The 23,493-nt window shown below is 56.1% G+C and overlaps 2 protein-coding genes across 12 annotated transcripts; both read right to left on the bottom strand.

Moving 5' to 3' along the window:
* Positions 1 to 1,579: 1,579 nt before the first annotated feature.
* On the bottom strand, positions 1,580 to 5,656 carry Ndufs8 (NADH:ubiquinone oxidoreductase core subunit S8). 4 transcript variants are annotated; one of them, XM_010635776.3, is made up of 7 exons: positions 5,561 to 5,656; positions 4,395 to 4,452; positions 4,248 to 4,301; positions 3,715 to 3,804; positions 3,445 to 3,617; positions 1,852 to 1,980; positions 1,580 to 1,771 (listed from the first exon to the last, which is right to left on the bottom strand). In XM_010635776.3, exons 2-7 carry the CDS (start codon positions 4,450 to 4,452, stop codon positions 1,640 to 1,642), a joined length of 636 nt encoding a protein of 211 aa, XP_010634078.1. In that variant the 5' UTR covers positions 5,561 to 5,656; the 3' UTR covers positions 1,580 to 1,639. The 4 variants fall into 4 exon arrangements, with proteins under 4 accessions (XP_010634078.1, XP_010634081.1, XP_010634080.1 ...); XM_010635779.3 differs by lacking the exon at positions 5,561 to 5,656 and adding an exon at positions 5,502 to 5,522; XM_010635778.3 differs by lacking the exon at positions 5,561 to 5,656 and adding an exon at positions 5,315 to 5,429.
* A 93-nt stretch (positions 5,657 to 5,749) lies between these two features.
* Aldh3b1 (aldehyde dehydrogenase 3 family member B1) lies at positions 5,750 to 22,283 on the bottom strand. Of its 8 annotated transcripts, none has more exons than XM_010635769.3 (10): positions 22,131 to 22,274; positions 17,118 to 17,291; positions 14,913 to 15,023; positions 14,703 to 14,823; positions 14,371 to 14,456; positions 13,917 to 13,998; positions 11,569 to 11,955; positions 11,029 to 11,195; positions 8,758 to 8,857; positions 5,750 to 7,410 (listed from the first exon to the last, which is right to left on the bottom strand). In XM_010635769.3, the coding sequence occupies exons 1-10, from the start codon at positions 22,266 to 22,268 to the stop codon at positions 7,220 to 7,222; spliced, it is 1,557 nt and encodes a 518-aa protein (XP_010634071.2). In that variant the 5' UTR covers positions 22,269 to 22,274; the 3' UTR covers positions 5,750 to 7,219. The 8 variants fall into 8 exon arrangements, with proteins under 8 accessions (XP_010634071.2, XP_010634075.1, XP_010634072.1 ...); XM_010635773.3 differs by having other exon boundaries at positions 17,118 to 17,280; positions 22,131 to 22,251; XM_010635770.2 differs by lacking the exon at positions 22,131 to 22,274 and adding an exon at positions 21,175 to 21,320.
* Between the last annotated feature and the right edge of the window lie 1,210 nt (positions 22,284 to 23,493).

Here is a 23,493-nt window from a genome sequence, read left to right on the forward strand (position 1 = left end):
CAGCCAAGGTCAACATCCTCACAAAACAGGGCTTGTATTTAGGGCCTTATAGGTCTGTTCTGACCAGCGGTATAAGAGGGGCCCCAGGACAATTCAGAATGCAGGAGAAACTAGCCCTGCCATGGACACAAAAAGAGGTCACAGGCAGTAGTACAGGCCTGTAATCCCAGCTGTCTTGAGTTTGAGGCTGGAGGATCTACACAAGTTTGAGGCTAGCTAGGGAGGGAGGGGTACATAGTGAGTTCAAGGCCAGCCTGGACTACACAGTGAAACCCTGTTTCAAAAAGACCCAAAACAAAAACACTGGTATCACAACTATACTTGTGATACAGAAATGCCTTGGTTGTTATCAGCAAGAACCAAGTTAGCTGGGTACAGTCTGCACCATGTTCAATGCGTCTCATCTATCTGGGTACAGTAAGGCATTATGCCAGGGATCTCAGTTACATCTGGGAAAAGGTAGCGATGTTTAGGATTTCTAAGCCTGCCGCCTTACAATTCCTGTCTGCAGCAGCCACCAGGACTAGCAGTGGGCGGGACACAGTCACTTCTGGGCTGTTTTTCACTTCAGTTGCTGCAGTTACATGTCGCCCCTGTGCCCAGTTCCACAGGCTTTGAGTCCCTGGGGACAGGCTGGGTTTCTTTGCTACAGGCCTCCACACACTTTGAGTGTCTAATCTACAGTTCTGCCTGAGTGGAGAGAGCACTGGGGGCATTTCCCACTTACTGATCTGCAAAACACCCTCCCACCTTCTTTCCCAGATGCATCTCGGAGAGTTTTGTAAATAGCACTGTTGGGAAGGACAGGGGAAGGGACTTGAAATATCCTAGACCTGAACAGGACATTATGTATATGACCTGAGGATATCACTTCACCACTCTTAAGCCTGTTTTCTCACACTGAGAATGATTGGAAAGCCTCTCCTAGTGCCTATCAAGGGGCTGTCAGTGGCCATTACATCAGTGCATGGTGCTAGAGGAAACCACAGCACTCTGCTGGGACTGCAAATTGGGCAAGTCCCAACGCTGGGCCATAGCCTGCTGTGGGGAATTTAGGAGGAAGATGTGGCTAGAGGCAAGGCCAGCTAAGGGACAGGAGGCTTTGTGTCATCCCCTCGTGACTGTAACCCAAGCAGCCTTCCTCCTCAGGCAAAAGATGCCTTGCCTATTTGAGTTTCCTAACAAACTTCAGCCTGGGGCCTCAGAGGCTCCAATTCCTAATGGTCTTAGGCCTTCAGTCTCAGGAGAAGCAGGCCCAGCCCCCACCCCCACCCCGAAGGCACTGGAGACTATGGGAAAAGCAGGCCTCAGGTGGCCTCCAGGATTACTGTACCTAAAGGACGATGCCCAGGAAGACGTGTGGGTGTCAGGGTTGCTATGGGCAACAATGAACAAGGCCCGATGAGCCCATGGAGTCACACGGGAGGGCTGGACCAGCACAGGATCCCTGGGCAGCTGGAACCCACCGAGAGAACAGGCTGGTGGATCACACCCTGCTCCAGCTGGAAGAAGCCACAGGCCGCTGGGAGTCTAGGGATGATCCACCCTAAGTCCCTGGACACAAGACAGGAAACAACAGTGAGGATCAGAGCTTTTATTGGGCAGCAGGGCTGCGGGCACCAAGCAGTAGGTGGGCACATCACCGGTAGAGGTAGTCGGCCTGGATGTTGGCAGCAATCTCAGCCTCCCACTTGTCCCCATTGTTCAGCAGCTTCTCCTTATTATACAGCAGCTCCTCGTGCGTCTCGGTGGAGAACTCAAAGTTGGGGCCCTACAGTTTGGGGTACAGTGCAGCCTGGTCAGATTCCTCCCAGGAACTCCTGCCCCAGCTGGCCCACCAGACCCACTCACCTCAACGATGGCATCCACAGGGCATGCCTCCTGGCAGAAGCCACAGTAGATGCACTTGGTCATGTCAATGTCATAACGGGTGGTCCGGCGGCTGCCGTCGGCCCTGGGCTCGGCCTCAATGGTGATGGCCTGTGTGGGGAGTGGCCACCGGTCACTGCCACACTGCCAGCTACGTCCTGGCCCTGGATCAAGCCCTCAGTTCATCCCTACCCCTGGTGTCTGCACAGGTGCTCCATTATCATCCAGATCCTCTGGGGAACCCCTCACATCTGCCTTCTCACCCTGTCACTTGTCTCATCTGACACTCTTTTTGCTCCCAAGTTAACTGTCCAATTTCTTACCCTAGGACATAATTCCCACAAGGGGAGGGCTGATACCTGCTTTGTTCACTGCATACCCGTAGCTCTGGGGAGGGGTCATCTCATCTGTAGTAAGTTGCCAGTGACTGTCTAGGCCTAAGAAGACTCTAATTCAGGTCTAGTTATATCCATTTGATGGATGAGAACACTGAGGCTCAGAGACACTGAAGGGCTTCCTGAAGCCACACAGCCAGTGAGGTACAGAGCCCACACTTGAAAACGGCCTTAACTCTCAGTACCCAGGGTCAGCCTTATCACAGCGGAGGGAAAGAGGTGACCTGGTGCCTGTGCCTCGGACAGCTTGGGGGACCTTCAAGTACACTTAATTTTTACCCCACTCAGGAGTGTCACGTTCACTATTCATTGTGGGACCTTTGCCTGACAGCCTCATCTTTTTGTGCTCATAAAAATGGAAATATGATCCTATCTGCTGGTGTTGTCACAAAGACTAAATGTGCTAAGGAATGAGCTTGGCGCAGGGCTTGGCCTGACCCTCGCCACCTGGAAACCATGACTATCACCACTGCTGCCATGGGTTGGGGGGTTCTCCTATGTGCTCCGGACAATGGCTGGAGGAGAAATGTCAAGGCCACAGCCCATGGCCTGGAGGACCTGGGAGAGGTCCACGACATGTGCTAGGACTATGCCAGGAGCTGCCCTGATCCACAGAAATAAAAAGCGGGTTCTATACAGACCATGAGTATGGACTATGCCCGCCAGGGCTCCTGCTGTGCACACCAGTTGTGGACAAAGGCCATAGCTGTTCCTGCATCAGAGGCCCTGACTCCAGGTAGTCTGTGCAAGACCCACCAACACAACCAATCAAAGCCACACTGCCAGCTATGTCCTGACATGGTTCCCAGACCAGCCATCAAGATGGGGCAGGGGCTGGAGGGCTTCGGCTGTGAGTCTCAGTCCAGCCCAGGGATGGGCTCTTGAAGAAACCTTGGGTGCCATCCCGTGACTCCTGGACCCAACCTTCCTACCCTCAGCCATTCCCCAGGAAAGGCCCCACATGTGCCACCTGGTCTGCAGGCAGATGCCGGCTTGTGCTGACTTGCTGACTCACGATACTTGGGCAAAAAGGTCTCATTGGTTCCACTCATAGGGTGGGGGAGGAGACTCAAAGCAGGAAAGGGAATTTTCTGGGGAAATGCTTTAAACAGAGTGGTCAGGTTGTGGTCTAGTGCTTCATGGACTCCCCTGCGTGGTAGCTAGGGGATCCAGGGCTCACCTGGGCAGGGCAGACAGCCTCACAAAGCTTGCAGGCGATGCAGCGCTCCTCCCCAGATGGGTAACGGCGTAGGGCGTGTTCCCCACGGAAGCGTGGGCTTAGCGGGCCCTTCTCAAACGGGTAGTTGATGGTGGCTGGCTCCCGGAACATGTAGCTCAGGGTCATGCCCAAGCCTGTGAGCGGCAAGTCATGGTGAGTGGGCATCTTTCCTCCCCAGCACATCTGTACCTGACCTCTGCTCCAAGTCTGCCCACCTCCACCAGGACCCACCTCGGATGAGCTCAGTCCACAACAGGGTCCGAGCTGCCCGGTCAGTCACTGACCTCATGTCCATCGTGGGTTCCTGCATATTCACGTACTCTGCAGGAAGGCCATGGAGGAGGTTAAGGAATCCATCTCAGGAGATGAGGCCTGGCCCTCACACCTAGGTACAACCACTGGGTTCATTCCCCTAACACAAGCCAGAGCCCTGGGAGGTGCCACAGGCCCTAAGCAGGCCTTGCTTGCTTCTCCCTGGTCCCAGGCAGTTCTGAGCTAAGGACCCTCAAACAAGGGTTGAGTCAAAGGGTAAGGGGCTTGTCCCTTACCTTCACAGGTTCCCTCTCCATCACAATGAGATGTGCTGAGACCCCACCTCCTCAAAGGAGGGTTCTGCCCCATGAATTACACTCAGTCTCCATCATCCTCAGAGCAGAAAATGAGGAGCCCCTGGCAAAGTCAGAACTGAGGCCCAAGTCTCCTCCCTGGACTCCAGCAAGACCATGCTCAGGAAAGCCCATGCTGGAGGCCACCTAGGTACTCACTGTAGGTTGCTACCATGGCACTGCTGTGGATGCTCCGGCCACTAGCAGCATGTCCTGCAAGGAGAGGAGTTACGCTTCTGTAGGTGGTATCTCACACTAGGAGACTGGGCTCCCTACCCTAGGATAGGCCCCCTTGGTCCTTCCTACCTGTGCGCACAGCCTGGGCCAGGGCCCGCAGTAGTGTGGGCATGGTCAGGCATTGCATCTGGGAGCATAAGGAAGAAAGAGGGGTTAAGGACTGCCAACCCCAGGCACACTGGTACTGTGACACACCGGGAGCCTCTGTGTCACCTCCAGCATGACTTACACCCTGTTCCTGGGCCTTCCGGTTCCCAGGTATAGCATCTCATAGCCCTCCAAACCATCCCAGCTTCGCCAGCTTAAGATGCTGGGAGTTCCTGTGGACCCCAATTTCCTTCTCTCTCACTTACTAAAAAGCCTGTTAAGCCCATTGCTTCTCCCCAGAACTCCTGCTTATCATCTCTCCCGTGCCCACCACATTCTCACCTCAAAAACACAAGGAACGGGGCTGGGGATTTAGTTCAGTGGTTCAGCCGCCTGCCTCGAAAGCACAATGTCCTAACTTTGATCCCCGTACCAAAACAAAACAAAAAAAAACAAACCCACAACGAACCGCCACTATACCGAGAGCTAATTAGTGCCAGGCTGTGTGAGAGTGAACCACATGCACTGTTATCTTGTCCTGTTAAGTGGCCAAAGTCACAAGATAGGATTGGGTCCAGAACTGGAACTCAGTCCTGCCCTGGTGGAACCATTAAAGATTTAAATAATTCTTAAGAGTCCAATTCCTTTCCCCACTGCAAGGCTCTCCTAGAACTGTCCCAGCCTCCTGAGCGACCTTGAGCAGGTGAGGTCGCCTGACCTCAGGCTTTTCATTTCCAAGACGCGGGTGGGGGGAGGTGTATGTCGTGAGACTTGGGGGTTCGTCCACCCCAAGGGCAAGGGTCTAGCTTAGAACCTGGCAGGGAGCCCGGCAGTGTAGTGTCCCTCCTGTAACCTCTGCTGGGACCTACTCTTGACCAGACTCGAGTCTCCGGCACCCATACCAAACACTGCCGCCACCTTCTCCGACCCTCCCCATGACCTCTGACGCCATGGACGCAAGAACGGGCCCGTCAGGCTGCGCATGCGCTGAGAGAGCGCCCGCTACACGCTGAAGGACTGAGACCGTGGATCCTAAATCGCCGGAAAAAGAGCCTGAGCACTGAGCTTGCAGGATAAACCACACCACACCTGCCCTCAACGCCGTGCTGCCCACGCCTGACCTTCACGACCGAGCCCTGAATACCCACCTTGAGGAGCTTCCGCTCCTTCCCGAGCCGAGCGGGATGGACGGCCGAGAGGAGGAGCCTAACTCTGCGACACTACTATTGGGTTGGCTGGCTTCGCCTTTTTCGAGGTGATCCTTCATGCTGCGGCCTGATTGGCCGGTGGTCCCACCTGAAGAAGGAGGAATTCCGAGATATACTTCTTTTGATTGGCTGAGAGAAAGTAAGCGCTTGAAGCTTTGGAGGGCGCCGCCATATTGGATCACAGAGGCCAATTCGCGAAGACCTCCGAGCCGCTGGAGGCGGGACTTCCGAGGCGTGCCTTTGAAAGTAGTTCCCGGTGCAGAGGGCAGGGCGGCCGGGCTGTCTCTGAGAGCGGCGTCAGGACCCCAAAGAGGATCCGATGTAGCGACTCTCCACCCAGACACTGTCCTTGTAACTTAATCTAGTCCTCACGGTTCTCCCCATGTGGGAGAATCATTATCACTTTCCAGATGAAATGAGGCAAGGACATGTCAAGCCGGCCAGTCGCGCGGTGCGACCCTGTTCTGCGCCTGGATCCGTATGGCTTGGGAGCTCGTCTCTCCACCCGCCTATTTCCTCGCTTGTGTTTGTGGTAGAGGAGCCCCCGGGGACTGCGGGCTCTGAGACGCCCCTGAGTCAGTCAGTGTGTGATGTTGAGGGGTGGTGGTCAGGAAAGGCTTCTTGGAGGAGGCGCTGACTTGGGTGAGGATGAGTAGCACTTGAGCAGGCCAGGGAGAATGAAGAGGGCATGTGCAGCATGTGTAGAGGTCCTCCGGACAAGAACAGACTGAGTGCAGGGCTGTTACGTGTCCCTAGAGAGATAGAGCCTCCCAAGGACTGCGAGACCTATGGGTCAAGGGAGCCCCGAGGGGTCTCAGGTAGAGGAGTGGGATGGTTCAGCTTGCTTTGGGGAGATCAGTGTTCACAGGGGAGCGGGCCCGGGCGAAGGGAAGAAGGGAGGTAATGGGTGGTGGCTTGCACCAGGCCTGCCCCAGCATTGTGATTGAGTATGCATCGGAACATTCCTGGGCCCAACAGTATCAGCAGGATTTGCTCAAAGATGGAATTTGGTTGTCAAGCCCGGGATTTTGGCTTTGGTGGCAGAAACAATGAGAGCCCTGAGACCTCCTGAGGACAAGGTGTGGGGAGGTCCTGAGAGGCCCGTGGAGGGGCCCACCTGATGAGAGAAGGCGGCGGCACACTCCAGGGAGAAGAGACAGGGTATCAGGAGCTTGGTGTCTGCACCTCCCTAATTTAATCCTCATATAGTCTCAGGAGGTATCACTTGTTCATCACCCCTAGTTCTAGTGCACAGCTGAGGAAATGGGCTTAGAGAAGACAGGGATGGCACAGTCACACACAGGTTCCAAGGTGTGACAGGGCTCCTCTGCTGCACCTCTTCTAGGATATGGATGGTTGGTGCAGAAGGAAGGGAACAGGTCACTGTCACTGCACATCCGTCCCATGTTCTCACTCAGCTTAGCCTAGTTGGGGGGCAGCTGAAGGCCCAAAGAGGGAACCCCAAGAGGGAGGAAGGCGGGCATTGCTCTGTGCTAAGCAGACTGTTTTGTTGCCTGGCAAGTGTCCTTGTGCTTTGGATCCCAGGCCATATCTGCCACAGCTGGTAGGGAGTAGGGTGGGCACCTGGTGCCCACAGACTCAGAGCAGCGTGCAGCTGCAGCTGCGTTCTTCCATGGCCATCAGCAACACCCTCAGGTTTCTTGATGAGTAGGGTGGGTAGCGGAGCTCATTGATCTTCTCCATCCCAGGGCTGCGGAGCAGGCAGGCGCGGTGGTGGGAGAAGGTGTCAAAGGAGAACTTGCCATGGTAACTGCCCATCCCACTGGCACCTGTATGTAGCAGAGCACACACATGGTCAGGACCACAGTGGCCAGCCAAGGGGATGTCAGGCAGACCTGGCTCTGACGGGAGGGCTACATCACCCCTGTGAGCCTCAGTTTCCCCATCCGTACAATGAGCTAATTATGAGGCATTGTATATAAAAGGCCAGGCCCCAGGGAAGGCTTTAGGACCAGCTTAGCAAGCCCTGGGGATACCAGATATCAGGGCAAGATAGGCAGATAGTGGTCAGTGGAAAGTATTCTGGAGCCAGACTGGCTAGGGTTGGATGTGGGCTCTGCCACGAATAGCTTTTGAGTAAGCAACTGCCTCAGTCTCCTTTTGTGTGACACTGGTACCCACCTCCCAGAGTTGAGACAGCAACTAAGTGTTCTGACCATGGACAAAGTGAGCACTGTGTTATTATGAATTCTGTGTCCAGAAAGAGAAACGGACAAGGACCCAGGCCAGGGTTGTCTACAGAACACAGCCTAGGTGGTGCTGGGAGCAATCAAGGAGGCTTCCAGATTTGCCTGCAAACAGACCCACTTACCTCTCTGGGGAAGAGGAGGTAGGATGAGGAGCTAGGACTAGGGAGGGGCAGGTAGGCAGGGTCTGTCAGGGACTCAGGAGAGAGCTGAGGCTCTCAGAGGCTGGAAAGAGGTCCAGAGTAGGGGATGCAGTGTGCTCATCCCTTCTAGGCCTGTGCTGCCATGGTGTTAGCCCAGTGGACAGCTGTGGCACAGGTTACCCTCCAGGGACAGTCTAGGTTCCAGCAGGCACAGCTTGCTAGGACAGGGAAGAAGACCTTGAGTCACCTGTTCCAATTCTACCCCTGCACTGAGGAAGCTGGCTCAGGGAGGGGAAGTGGCTGTCCTGGTCACAGACTGTGAAAGGCTTTCTGGGAACAGCTGTGGAGTCACTGACTCGGGTCAGGGCTTTACAGCTGTGTCGGGAGTGGGCCATCTTCACACTCTTGACCTCCCTGTACCTAGGGCTGGACTGCAGGGACATAGTGGGTGAGGGAGCAGCATGGAGTGAAAAGCACTCAGCAGCTGTGTGTGTGGACAGATGGACAGACCCCAAGGTATGCTGTGGGGAGAAAGGAGCAGCAAAAGGGTGGACAGGGTAGCAAAGAAAACTACCGAAATTGTCTGCGGTCCACCTGTATGGATAAGTGCAGACAGGTCTGGAGGGTTCTGTGCCAGATGTGGTGGGGTACAGGCTGGGAGGCTGGGGGTGGAACCCAGTCATTGGAAAGGAGCCTCCTTGACCCCACTGTGTTTTGCAGCAGGAATGTAGTCGGAATGCTCGGCATCACAGAAGGGTGCAGGAGAGCAGGCTGCTGCAACACCTACCGACTCCTCCAAAGGGCAGGCTGGCCAGGGTCATGTGCATGAAGCCATCATTCCCACAGAATCCCCCGCTGCTGGTCCGGGCCAGCACCTGTTTGATCACCTAGAAGAGAGCAGGCAGGGTGAAGGTTGAACCCACCTCCACTGTCTTGTTTCAGCAAGGGCCTAGGGCCATTGTGTCGGCTCAGGGCAAGTGTGGAGCTGTCCTGTGTGCAACCTCTAACCTGGAACAAGTTTCCAGAGTGTATGGTCTATAGGAGAGGCAAGAGACCCAGCATCGCCTGGGGACCTGAAGAGTGCAGCAGCAGTAGTGAGGTGCCCGTAGTCAGGGAGGCATCCCCGGGGAGGGACGTGTTCCTGAGGGCATCAGGAGGAGGGCAGCCTGGGAGACGGGCTGTGTGGGATGAGTGTGGGGACACTTTAAGACATGACAACGTGGTCAGATTTCTACTTAGAGACTTGAACTTGGCCCCTGCTTGACTTAATGAAGGACCTTCTTCTTCAGTCTTTGGGTTTATTTGAAGAATGAACAGGACAAATGGTTGACAGACACTAGTCAGACCACAAGGAGTTCCAGTCAGTGTGACCTTCAGATGACAGCTATGTCGCGCTTGTATGATGTGTGGTAGAGTGGACCCCTCCACCAGTAGGCTCAGATATCTCTTGCTTTGAGACCAGCATTAGTGGCCACAGCAAGGCCACAGGACAAGCACAAAGCACCATGGACTTCTAAACAGTGAGGGCAGGTGCCTTCTGTGTCCTGAGACCGGTGCTGGGTGTCTAGGACAGTGTGAGGACCAGGTGACCCCAAGAAGAAACCTGGGGCTTCTTGTAGAGCCAGAGAAGTCAGACTAAAGGCTGGGTGTGCCACGGGGACACAGGCACTTCCTCTGCTCAAGCCTGGGACAGAGCACATCATGGGCCCCTGAATCACATAAATGTGTGAGTCCATTATGACCTAAATGTAAGCGTTCCAGAGAATATATGTAGATGATACATGTAGCACATATTCTCCCTCCCACAGATAGGGCCTAACTAGGCCACTTGCAGCGAGGCAGGCAGATTGGGAGACTTGACCCAAAGACAAGAAGGGGTGCAATGGATCTGCATGTGGTGGCATACACCTATAATCCTGGCACTCTGGGAGGCTGAGGCAGGAGGATGGCAAGTTGGAGCCCAGCCTGGGCAAGTTAATGAGACCTTGTCAAAAAATAAAGAGGGCTAGGGACGTAGCTCTGTGTAGACCCTAGGTTCATTCCCTAGTTTGTGGGGGTGCCATGGTACCTCATAGAGGACCTGGGCCTTGCCCAGTTGGTGATAGTTACACTTGCCAACTGCAAGGTACCCCAGAGTCAGCTTTAGCTTCTTTAGCATTCTTAAAACCCATAGCTATTATTACATCATGAGAAAACCTAGACAACCTGAGATTAGGGACACTGCAGAGGCCTGGCCAGCGCTTCAGGCTGAGCTTAGTGCTGTATCAGATCTTGGAGCAGAGAGATGTTAATGGGAAACTGGCAGGATCCCAAGTTTAATAGCAGTTACTGGTGCAGTACCCAGTCAGCACCTTCTGTGGGGAATGGAATGTGGGATACATAGGGTCTCTGCAGTCTTTGCAGCTTTTCTTTAAATCTAAAGTTAGTCCCCGGAATAAAAAGTATATTTAAAACCACTGTTGGATTTAAAAGTTAAGATGTGTTATGTACATGTACCAACTTCCCATGACGAATGTAATCAGTACTGCAACTGTGTACTAATGAAAATACAAATTTAAAAGTAGTACAACCCATTGTTTAGACAGGGAGAGACTGTCATGAGGGATAGGTGAGAGGCACTGTTGGTGCTTCTTGGTGTGTCCTAGGCTGAGGACTGCCCCCTGCCACTGGGGCGTCCAGGGATGGGGGGCAAAGGCTCGTTCTGGGCCTTGCATGTTCTAGTCACTCCTGCACTCTTTTCCCCCATGTCCTCCAGAGCCAGGCACTGAGGGGCAACATTGTGGCCACTAGGCTGAGATGATGGGCGATGACACAGGTAAGGGACACTGGGCCCTGGAGATCCTGGGGGAGCTGCCCACTGAAGGCTCAGCGGAGTGTGGTGCACATAGGGTGTGTGGGGATCTCATCTGCTACTATGGGAGGGCAGGGCCAGAGCCACGAAGCCACCATCCCTGAAGTCCTATGACTGACCCAGAGGGGCCACATCCTCTCTGTTGCCCCACTCCCATGGTCCACTACTGGTACTTGATCCCACCCTGACCAGCCCACTGGGCCCCACCTGGCTGTTGTTGGAGAAGGCGTACAGGGCCAGCGGCTTCTCCCGATGGTTGATGAAGTTGATGGCCTCGTCCAGGCTCCTCACAGTCATCAGGGGCAGGATGGGCCCGAAGATTTCCTCCTGCATCACCTTATCTGTCTCCTGCACATCCACCAGCACTGTGGGTGCTGTGGACACAGGGGCAGCTCAGCCTGGTGCACAGCTGGGACACTCCTTAGGGAGAAGCCAGAGAGCCCCAGGGTCTGACCTCCCAGGACACCAGCTCCTAGGATCTGAGAATCTGGGGTCCAAGTCCTGCCCTTGAGGAAGAGCATATGAGGTGACAGTCCACACTCTGGGCCCCCAGAGTTGAGGTCCGAGCTCAGCAGATCCAGAGCTGTGGAGCCAGATTTTAGAATCAGAGTCACAAGCTCAGAACCACAGTGGGCTGGAGCATTCTTGTTCTGGAACCATGAGACTGGGACTATGGACTCAGGCCAGGCTCTAGCAGCAGAAAGGGTCCTAGGTAGGTGGGCTGCGGTGGGAGAGAGGGGTGCTCACCGATATAGAGATTGCTCTCGTCACTCTGTCCTCCGATGGCCACGCGGCCACAGTTCAGCAGTTCCTGGAGCCGCTTGAAATGTTTCTGGTTGATGATGCGGCCCAGGTTGGGGGAGTTCTGGGGGTCATCGCCATAGAAACGGGTGATGGCGTTCTGTAAAGCAGGAAGCAGCCGCTCCTGCATGTCTGGGCTGCACAGGACGTAATCAGGCGCCACACAGGTCTGGCCGGTGTTGAAGTAGCGGAACCAAGCCAGGCGGTTGGCCACAGTCTGGGGGTCACAGTTGTCATCCACGTAGCAGGGGTTCTTGCCCCCCAGCTCCAGGGTGACGGGCGTCAGGTGCTTGGCAGCAGCAGTCATGACAATCTTGCCTACATGAGGGCTCCCTGAGTACATAGAACCCAGAGTGGCCCTTCAGTCACCCTGAGCAGGCAGGGTGGCCTTGCCTTGGAGTCCCTGCTTCTTCCTGGAGAGGTGGTTGAGGCAGCTGGGACCGGGCCTCACCTGGCATCCTGCCCATTCTGCCACCTTGCAGACCAGGAATCTGCTCATCTCGCCCCCCAGACATACCCCCAAAATGCAGAGGCTCCAGCAACACAGGGTTTGCTCTGGGAACCCATTAGTGAGGCCCCACCCACCCAGTAGAGTCCCTCAGCTCCTACTTGTTCTGTAGCTTTTTCTTTCCTTCCTTCTTTTTGGCAATACCGGGGCTTGACCCCAGTGGTGCTCTACTACTGCATTATATCCACAGCCCTATTGTTTTTTACCTTTATTTTTTTTTAATGGGGTGGGGTCTTTTTTGGTTTTTTTTTGTTTTTTTGAGAAGAATCTCACTACATAGTTCAGGCTGTACTTAAACTCTGTGTAGCTCAGGCTGGCCTCAAACTCACAGTGATCCTCCTGCCTCAGCTTCCTGAGTGCTGGGACTACTTGTCGCACCATCACATCCATCGAGGCAGAGTCTTGCTGAGTTGCTATTTTGCCCAGGTTCGATTCAAACTGAGCCTCCTGCCACAGCCTCCTAGCTAGGATTCCAGCCATGTACCACTGTGCCTGGCCTCTCTGTTTCTGACCCTGGCTGACTTTGCAGACAACCTTTTCTAAAATTCGACTTTGCTCCCTCCAACCTCCCACCGCTCCACTCTCCCCTAGGATCTTCAGTGACCCCCTTATCATCCAAGACCAGAGTCCAGCTCATGGCCCGGCTATTGTTTGGGTCTCTCTGTCTCCTGCACACTCCTCCCCAAGTTCCAAGGTCTGGAGGGCCCCTCCCCAGGGAGGTGGCTCCTTCCCTGGCTCTTTCTTCTTAAGGTGGATTCATCCATGGTGGCTCCTCCTCCTCCATACATGAGGATGGCTCCATAATTCTCCCAGTTCTTGCTAGCTCTCTGCCCTCCTGTAACACTCCAGAGGTTTTGTCCTTCCAGCTCTGCAGAACCTCCTAAGGTCAGTGTATGCAGGAAACATCACTGACTTAGCGAACATTCACCGGGACAGGAAGGGATAAATGCTTCTCAAGGACTTCATGCATCATTTGATTCATTCGTTTTGGGGCAGACCTGTGACTTTGGGACTGCCTTGGTTTTACAGATAAGGAAACTGAGGCCTGGAAACATCATGGGGTAGATTCATGGATCTGGTCCGGAAGCCAGCCTGTGGCAGTCACTTTGCCTCCGCACGCCGGCTCTAGAGGCCTGGCCTAGCACCCACCAGATCTGTGAGGTTAGTGGTTGGGGGTGCCCTGGGGCCCTCCCCACGCCTTGTCCCCCATCTGTGGTGACTGTAGGAGGTGAGCTTCCCCACAGTGAGGGCCGCCCCTCTGCTCCATAGTGGCTTCCCTGTCAGACAGGACTTTTCCTGTGCTGGGCGCAGGCTGTATAGAGGAGGACAAGGCTGGCGCCCTCATCGCTCTGACACGATATGCAGGGCTGGAAGAGAGCTGTGGGCTCGGGCAGACCCTGGAAGCGTCGTGTCCTGCCTCCTTGTCTCTAGAAACTGCATTCTGGTCCTGAAACCAGCTGGTGTCTGGGCTTGGGTACAGAGGTGATCTGGCCAGCGAGGTGACCCAGAGGGGAGCACTTCCTCACCCTGGCCTAGTCCCTCAGTGACTAGCCTGCAGGGGACTGTGGGGACATGCAAGGTTGCCAATACAGCCCTGGGCAGTGGGTCAGCAGAAGCTCAGAAGGGCAGATGCGTTATTCCTGAGATCATGGTTGGCAGAAGTAGGCTGTGGCCCCAGCACTCCGTCCCTTCCTGAGCATCCAGGTCTGTTCCCAGCCAGGGCAATTGAGTTCCTCCCCGGCTATCTGCCTGCCAAGGGCAGGGACAAGATGCCCAGTGGCCTCACCTGTGAAAAAGATGTAATCGAATCTGTGCTCCAGCAGCCGTGCTGTCTCCTCTGGCCCGCCCAATGCTACGGCAAAGCAGCTCTGCAAAGTAGACAGGCAAGGGCTTCTTCTGGGACCCCTGCTTTGGAGCCTCGATGGCAGCCTAACCTGCCTGGCCCTTACTGCCCTCCTGGCTGGTGCGACCAGGGCTGCCCAGGCTCAAGGGGGGGATGAATGGAGCAAGGTGGGAGTGGGGCCTGGAGCGAGGGCCAGCCCTAGTGAGTCATGGGACCGCCAGGGACAGGCTGCCTGGCCACCCTCAGAGGAGAGTTGAGGCCGAGCGAAGGTGATTTGGCCAAGCCACACACCTCAGAAGAGGCAGCACTGGGCTAAGCCTGTGGCCCTCACACATGAGGGGCTGCCCAGCCCATAGGCCCTACCAGTCCCTGCTGTCTGCCCCATCGCCCTGCTCACCTGGTCCAGGTAGCGGGGCAGTACCTCAGCCAGGATCTTCTCGATGCTTTTGCTGATCTCCGAAGGCTTCAGCACCACACAGTTGCCTGCAGGCAGCACAGTGAGAGAGACACTGGGCAAAGCCGCCTGCCTCGTCTCCTTACCCTGCTGGGCAGGCTCAGCTCTCACCTACTTTCAGACAATGAATTCAGCCTGGAGGTGAGCTGGGGCCCGAGGCAACACAGCCCTGGGTGGTGGGCCACGCAGGGACACCTACAGCCAGCTTTTCTATGTCCTCCCTGGCTTGCAGCCTCAAGGTCAGGGGACGGGCAAGGTGGAGGCTCCTCTCTCACCTGCCGCTATGGCCCCCACCAGAGGCACCAGGGTCAGATTCAGAGGGTAGTTCCAGGGGGCGATGATGAGCACCAGGCCAAAGGGCTCCTTCCGGATGAAGGCCGAGTCTAGTTGGGTGGCCTGCGTAAACAGTGAGAGGCATTCAGAAGCCATCCCAAAGGAGCAAACAGTCCCTGAAGCCACCTGCCAGCCTTGTCCCCAAGACTCACCAGGTTCTTGGGCACCTTCTGGTCCTTCATCCAGGCCCGAAGGTTCCTGAGGGCCAAGTCCACCTCACCTTGGCTAATGGTGATCTCAGATATCTCTGACTCGAAGGCAGACTGCAGGGCGGAGACCCAGGTCAGCAAGTGGCCAGGGCACGGTGGGGCACAGCCTCTCTCCAGCAGGGCCCACCCTGGCGCACGAATACTCAGTGAGGGCTTCAAAGATGGTGCTATTCCTTTACCGGGAATGCACTAGTGACCAAAACAGATGGAGCAACCTGCCCTGTGAGGCCGAAACCATGCCACGACAGGGGCGGTCACCACGTATGAGAACATTGATGGCTGCGTTGTTGTGACAAGTGCTATGGAAAGAGCAGAGCAGGGCAAAGGGTGGACTGTGTGCAGGAGGTGTGGGTATGCATGAGTCAAGTGTGCGCGGACATGTGCATTTGCTTCGTTTTGTACAAGGTAATCGGTGCTTGGAGAAAGGCGGAGAGGGAGACCTGGATTGTTGGAGGCATACTATGCTGGGCAGAGATCCCAGCAGGTACAAAGGCCCTGAGGCTGGCAAGGGCCAGCTCTGTTCCTGCTCAGCAAGGAGTGCAGTGGGTGAGGTGATGGGGTGGAGTCCAGCCACACAGAGCAGGGGCAGGGTCTAGGCTTTAACAGGACTGGCTGCATGGCTGCCTGTGCCTGTGTGTTGAGCCACCTACAGGGGACATGGCATACAGCTGCCCCTGGGTACACGTCAGTTCCCACAGCCCAGGGACCAGGGGAGACTGGCAGCAGGAGTGGGGAGACAGAAATCTAAGGGGTGCTGTCTTGATCTCCACCAGCTGGTATGCCCTGTTCCCAGCCCCCAGGACACTGGTCCTTAAGGCTGCAAGCAGCAGAAGGCTGTGGCTGGGACACCAGAGCCAGGTGCTGTCCCTGCCTGAGTCGCAGCCGGTACAGTGAAGCTGTCCTCTATTACAGCAGAGTGGGACGGGCTGAGGGCTGCTGGGATGGTCCAGTGGGAGGATGCAGGCCAGTGAAGGGGGTGCCCTGTGTAGGGTCCCTCGGCAAACCAGTGGCAAGGCCAGGGCTGGAGATGAGCCGAGTAGAAGGGGCTGGGACTCGGGAGGACAGTGCCACGTCCACCTGCACTTCCTAGTGGCCGAGCCTGGCCCCTTTCCTGCCAGCCTGTCAGCCTGCCCCTCCTCATCTCTGGTAAGTGCCCTGGGCCGGAATAGGATGTGAGCCGCTTTCCAGAACAGTGCAGAGCCATCTCAACATATGACTCTGGGAGAGTAAGCTACTTTGAGCCAGGTTCAAAACCTAGCTCTACCCTTCCTGGCTGTGTGTCTTTGGACAAGAAGGTGTCAAGAGCTCTTTGGGCAAGAGCTGGTGTGGCTGAACTGAGAATGCAGTGGGCAGAGGCTCCCTGCTTGGGGCAGGGAGCAATGGGCTGGCTGAGACTGAGGGAGGGAGCCATTGAACTTTCTGGGCTGCTGCTTCCTTTGTGAGTCCCGGGCTGCCTGAGTCTGGATGAGAAAGCAGAAGCGAAATCTGAGCTGCAGGGGGAAAGGGACCAGATAGCCCAGTCAGGGATGGGAGGTGGCTGGGCTGGCCAGTGAGAAACTGGTGGAGGCTTGATGGTGGCAAGGTGGTCTGTCCCCAGGGAGGCCACCAGGCCTCATTTTTCAATTGTCTCTCCAATCCCTCCAGCAGCCCTGGCCTGCTGGGGCTGCTCAAGCACAAATACTCTAAGTTCCCTCTGCCTCAGGGCCTTTGCACGGCTGCACTGAGCCCTCACCATCCCTCCTTTTCTCCACATCTCTGCTCTGTGTACCCTTCACAGGGAAATTTCCTCCCCGACAGATAAGCCTCTGCCCCCCCCCACTGGGAATACCTCTGTGACATTGTCACCTCCCAACACTCTAACTGTGTTGACTGTTGGGATGTCTCCCCTAGAAGATCAGCTCAGTAGATGGGGACTTTGCTTACTTCTCTGTGTATCCCAGAGCCTAGGCCTCAGCCCGGCTCACAGTGGGTGCTCCAACGCAGCTGAATGGAGGAAAGTAGGTGCGAGTTCTGGCCAGGGAAGTAGCTAGGCTCTGAGGGGCTATTAGTTCCCCCTTTCCCAGAGGACAGGCCTCTCCTGTCCCCTTTGTCCCAGCTGCCTCCAAACCCCACTCCATGAGCCCTCCCTCCGTCCCCAGCCCCAGCCACCTTATGCAGGTCCTGGGCCAGCGCGTCTTGCAGCAGCTGCCTGTTTTCCTGTAGGAAGCGGCTCAGGCCCTCCAGTTGTGCCACCCTGAACGCGGCAGGCTGGGTCCGCCCTGAGCTGAAGGCCTCCCGCAGCCGACGTGCTGTGTCCTCGAAGGTATCCATCCTACCAGGTGGCTGGAGTGAAATGGGTGGTCTCGGGGCTGCCCCCCTTTTGGGGACACCCTGCAGCCACTCCAGGGCCTGCAGCAGCCCTGCCCCTGCCAATCTCACACGGCTCACAGTCCTTCCCCACATAGGGGCCCCAGAAGCCCCTCAAGCCCTGCCCCGTGGGACACATAACATCCCCCAGACCATTCCCTCTGCCGGGGTGCTCAGGGCTGCGGGATGGAGCGTGGGACAGCCACTCCCGGCCTGCAGGGCTGGGCAGGCGGGCCAGGGCCACACTTCTTCCTGCTGCAACAGCACCCTGGCTGGTCCCCCACCCCCACCCTGTGGCCTCACCCCGCCGTCCAAGTGGGGGTACAGGAGGGGTCACACCGCCAGGGCCACGTGACCACCACTTTAAACCACGCCAGAATCACGTTTCTCCGTGTTCCCCAGCACTGCACAGGGGGCCAGGCGGCTGGTGGTCCCTCGCCCTGCACCTCAGCACAGCCCCACAAGGGGAAGAATAACCCGGCCTCCGGAGGCCCTGCCCCCCATGCCAGCCCAGACTGCAGATCAGAGGAGGAAGTGATAGTGCAAGGGGTGAGGGGCAGTCTTGTCTCCACACTGTCACGTCAGGGCTGGAGAGCGGGACAGGGCTGCCTGTGTCCTTGAGACTCATCAGAGGAGCACTGTGACGCATCTGGGGCTCAGCCTGGTGTCTAGGACCTGTGGGGACCCCGCCCTCATTCCCTTGCTTCTCGTTCTCTTCAGGTCTGAGCTGGGCTGATGCCTCCTCCAGGGAGCTCTCATCCACCCTCACAGTGGTCTTTCGGCTGTGCTCCCACTGACCTGGTCACATCACTTTGTAAAAGCCCCAGTTGCTCTGTTTTCCTCTACTCCACCCCAGGGCTACAAGCTGTTGTCAGATGGATGCCCTGAGGGGCAAACCTGCGCCCTTACCTTCTGGAGGCCTGTTCAGAAGTGTCCAAGAGCAGGTTTGGAGCCTTAGGCTGTTCCCGCTCTGAGCTTGGGGGCCGGGCCGAACCCAAAGACCTTGCGCTCTGACCTGGCAAGGCTGGGCAATTGGCTCAGCACAGGACAGGCCCTGGCCCCAAGAGGTGGAGCTGAAGTGAACGAAGCCCTGCAGGTCTCAGAGTGCCAGCAGCCTGGGATTCCAGCTCTGATGAGATCCTGGGCAAAGCCTCGCTCTCTCTGCCTCTGTTTCCTGGTCCCTAGTTCTGCTGGGGATCCCACGGCGTAATGCTACACAAAGCACTTGGCACTGTGCTCACAGAAGGCTCAGGAAAGGTCAGTTACAGTTATTTTACTAAGACATCTACAAATATTTGTTGCCCTGCCCACTCTCCTGGCCTTTCTCTCTGGCTCTCACCTCTAACTGCCACTGACCAGGGCCAAGGCAGACATGCCTGTCCCTCCTACCTTTCATCAGGGACTCTGCAGAGCCCACAAAAATGTAAACTGAGAAACAGGACCACGGACGGCCTGGTGGGGAGGGGAGCTCTTTGAGGACAGAAGATTCCAGCAGCTGCTCCTGGCAACAGCAGAAGGCAATGCTCCCAGCAGCAGGGAGGCCGCAAATCTGGCCTGGCTGAGGCCCCAGGGAGTGCCCATCAGGCAGTGGGGACAGGCAGGACCCTGGCAAGTAGAGGACCCAAGGATGGATCAGGGGACCCTGGGTTTTGATCTCACAGAGGAGCTGAGCAGACATTGTTGATGCAAAAAAAACGGGATTTCTGATGCTCAGGCACTGGGATGGGCACCAGCCCTGGTCTCATGGTACATCTGACATTTACATGCTATGCCAGCCAGCAAGGACCATTATTCACCCAATTGAAGGAGACGGAGACAAGACACAGAAGGCAGGGAGCTTGCCACTCCGCTCTTTCACAGTGAATAATCTGGATCCAGAAGAGCAGAGACTGTCCCTCCAGTCTGGCCACAGTCCCTGGGGGAAGGGAAACTTGTGGGCTGGGACCCAGGGCCTGTCTCTGAGGGAAGGGAGGGGCCAGCAGGAGAGAGAAGGTCCCACAGCTCCATCTCAGGCTTGTTTCTGCCAGTCTCCACTATGCAAAGGGTGTAGGGGCCCAAGACTTCTGCAAGCTCCTGAGGTCCAGGGGCTATGGGGTCCAGGGGTCTCCAGAAGGGCGAGGTGGGACTGGAGTTGTCACAACCTTTACACTTGATCTTAGCCAAAGGGCGAGAAGCAATTTGAGAAGCAATTCGCCACAACCTTTGATGGTGAGAAGATGGTCCTGTTTCCCCTCAGGGCCAGGGCAGGACAAGCCACTGCCCTCAGGACCATGGGCTTGAGGAGTCCTCTAAAAATGATAATCAGGCAAGTGGGGCATGGTAGCATATGCCTAAAATCCCAGAAATCTTGGGGGTGGAGCTGAGGCAGGAGGATCGCAAGTTTGAGGTCACCTTAGGCAATTTAGTGAGACTCTGTCTCAAAAATAAAAAGGGAACGGGCCAGGGATTTAGTGGTGCTGCTACCTGCCTCACAAGCACAAGGTCCTGAGTTCAATCCCCAGTACTAAAAAACAAAAATAGATAAATAAAAATAAAAAGGGCTAGGGATGTAGCTCAGTGGTACACTTGCTCCAGAGTAATAACCACACCTTGACCCTGCCAGGCACTGGGCCACCATGGTTACTGGCACTGGATCGCAGGCGTGAGCAAGGGGAAGAGTGGGGTGTGCACCCAGGTCTGCCGTCCCCCATGACTCATGGGGTGCCTGCTGCTGAGGGCCCTGCCCTGTGCTCCATTAGACTCCCACCAATGGGCAGATGTCTGCTCCTCACCCATTCGGCTGTCAGGAGGACTGGACTCCGGGAAGGAGCACTTTCCAACTCCAAGTCCTCATCTACACCATTGACTTCTAAGGGTGCCCCAGCCAGTGTGGCATGGTCTGGGAACCCAGTGACCCAGGTTCAAATCCCAGCAACTACCATTATTAGCTGTAGTATCTTGGGCAGGTCTTGTGGCCTCTCTGTGGCTCAATTTTCCTATCTGTGAAATGGGGGCAATACCTGCAGCCACCCACAACGCTGCAGGAGGAATAAGTCAAGCTTCAGAGTACTTATCTTGGGGTAGAGACTGGTCACTGTGGGTCTGAGTTTGAACTAAAATGATGAAGACAGATGCTCCAGAGGGAGATTGAGGAAAAGACCCTGGATAGGGACACAAAGGGACCTTGATGTCAGGAGGGTGGGGCATTAACGTGAGCCCCAGGTGGGGGCAGGAATGTGGTGACAGAGGTGCATGAACATGTTGTCCAAGGGCCTCGGGACCCCCATCAGGGAGACAGGAGGGTGTGGGGATTGGGTAAGCCTGAAAGCCTCAGTATCAGGGTCTCCAGTTCTAACCTCCTGCTACTTTGTCCACACCTGGAGTTCACAACATCTCCCACGCTCTGGACAGCAGCCCTCCCCTCGTGGGGTCCTTGGGGAGCTGGACCAAGGTACCCCTTAGCCTAAGGACTGAACCAACCCCCCCCAACTCTCACAGGGAGGCTGCCTCCCACCCCCCTGGATCCCAGAGTCCCTCAGACGAGTCCTTCCTCAGGGCAGGGCGGTTCCCAACTCCCTCCTTCCCCGGCTCTGGCAGAGTTTGTTGCCAAGAAGTCTTTTCTGAGCTTATTCAGGCCTCCCTGTGCCTCCCTGCTGACAGCCAGTGCCTTCCTCAGCCCTCCCTCTCCTCCCCTCCACCTTGGGTTCCTCATACCCCCTCCAAGGAGAAGGTGGGTGAACTCAGCAGGACAGCTCAGCCTGTGAGTGCAGCTATGGCTGAGAGTAGCCAAGCTCGCTGGGACACCAGCTACCCGGAGCAGCTGAGCTGGGTCCTGGCCCCTCCTGATTGATGCAGCCCCAGCCTCCCCCGCACAGAGTACCTCAGCTCCGCCAAGCTGCTGACGGCCCAGCTGTCCCTGCTCTTCTCCGGTCCTGAAGTTACAAAATGTCCAACCCAACCAGTTCATGGGGCGGGGCTGCCCTGGCCTGGTGCCTGACCTTGGCTCAAGGCCAACTGTAGGCTGACTGAGCTATCACCAGCACCGGCCCCTGGGGGGTGGGGCCTGGCCCACAGAGGAGGAGGCAGGGCCCAGAGAAGTCTGGCAGTAGCCAGGCCACACAGCAGGTCCGAGCTCTGAGCCTAGGGAAATGACAGAATACCAAGAAAAGCTCTGTCTGCTACCCCAGCTTTTCTTTGAGGCACTGTCTATTCTGAGCCCTTCCACAAAATGAAGACCAGAGCCAGAGATGGCTGGAATTCAGGAAAACAACCTCAGGATCCTGCCCACTGCCCTCTCTAACTCCAGGCCCCTGAAGACCACCTCCGGCAGAGTCCCATTCACAGAGCACCCCCCACACACCGCCAAAGCTCACATTTTACAAATGAGGAAAGGGGCCCAGGGAGGGGACAGGGCTTGCCCACAAGATCCATCCCCACAGATGTCCCCTCCATCTCCTGGGGACCAGTGCTACCCTCTACCCTCTAGGACAGCAGTCCTGATGCTACGGGTCACCGTGATGGCTCCCAAAGTCCTGTTCCTTGTCAGGTGCAGAGCTGTGCCCAGGGCCTGTCCCCTGCCTTGCCCCCGCCCCGGGCACACCTGTTGGAGCCAGCACAAAGGGGATGATTCTGAGCAGCTGCTGGGGACAGTCAGGCAAGTGATTGGGTTACAGGTGTCAGAGGAACATCCTCTGTGCTACTGACTTCTCCGCAGTCCCCCGCCCCACTGTGCCCTGGATCTGCCTGGAGGCTCCTGGCCTGGGGCCCCTGGGCCGACCTTGCACCTGGGGATGCTCAAGCTCATCACCACCCCACCCGCGCTCCTCCTCGGCCTACCTGGGAGGGTAGAGAGGTCTTCTGGCCCAGACACACTCTGGCAGCCCTGGAGGCTTTAGCGGGGTAGGGGGCTGCAGAGGCCCCTGTCCTCTGCATGGGATGGAGCCCCCAGCCGCCACCTGTCACGTGGCTCAGCATGTGACAGCCCTGCCCTGCTGCTCTCTGGAGCTGAGCCAGGCAGAAGCCAAGGAAGAGCAGAGCGGGTGCCAGGCGGGGCTGGGCTGAGGCTAAGCCTGCAGCTCTCAGCCAGGAATGAGGCCCAGAGGGGAGCAGCCACTGGTCTAAGGCCGCGCAGCCAACCGGGGCCCACCTGAGAAGGTCCAGGAGGGTAAGAGGGGTGCCATGGAATCCCGAGGACACTCTCTTTAGCCAGAGGGCTGTTGGAAGATTCCCCTGCAGGGGCTGAACTTGTCCTGAATTCAGGAACAGCCTGGGAGGAGGCCCCTAAGACTTCAGGGTGGGGTGCATCTACACCTCAGGTCATCAGGGCCTGGCCCTCTCCTCTGTCCTTGCTCCTAGATACTTCTTGGGGCTGAAGAGCAGAGGAGAGCCCAGAATAGCTGGGGACCTCTGGTTGGGACCCTGAGAGTAGCTCTTAGAACTAACTCTGGTGGGGAGAGTCCTTCACTTAAAAAAAAAATCTCTGCCTCCATATAGTAACCCCTAGGACAAGCGTCAGGGGTTTGGCCTGGGCATTGCTCAGGTTCAGGTGAGTAGAGGGGAGTGGTCCAGCAGGAAGCAGAGGGGAGCAGCCCAGTAGCCCCAATTGTATTATCCACATTATTCCCCCCACTGAGAGACGAGGTGGGGTGGGGGGTGGTTGTAAGGGATATTGAAGGAGAATGTCTATTTTTTTTTTTCAAGACTCATGGAAATTTATTTCCAGAACATTAACAAAAACATGCCAGTGAGTATAGCTTGATAGAAATGTAACAGATTTTTGATGAATTATTGGAACAAAACAGTAACATGCTAATAAATAATATATACAGTGGCGGGGGGAGACTTGTTCTCTATTGTTTGGCAACTCCTGCTCCAAATGATTTGGCCTGTTATGCCAAGCTGGCATGAACTGGCTCCAGTACACCAGCAGGAATAGGGGCTAAGTGATAACACTGTATAAGAAGCTGAATAAATCTGGAGACATTGCAATCTCTGCATGGAACATGACACACAAAGGTATCACCTGGCTTTGCGGTCTTGGGTTCATTTCTTTGCTTTCCTTGTTTTTTTTGTTTTTTGACACAAGGTCTCTCTATGTAGTTCAGGCTGGCCTCAAACTCATGGCAATCCTCCGATCTCAGCCTCCTGAGTGGTGGTATTACAAGCATGTAACACCCAGCATTTTTTTTTTTTTTTTTTA

This window comes from Fukomys damarensis, unplaced genomic scaffold (assembly GCF_012274545.1).
Source record: "Fukomys damarensis isolate Sample0158 unplaced genomic scaffold, DMR_v1.0_HiC HiC_scaffold_27, whole genome shotgun sequence".
In the NCBI taxonomy this organism is placed as follows: domain Eukaryota; kingdom Metazoa; phylum Chordata; class Mammalia; order Rodentia; family Bathyergidae; genus Fukomys; species Fukomys damarensis.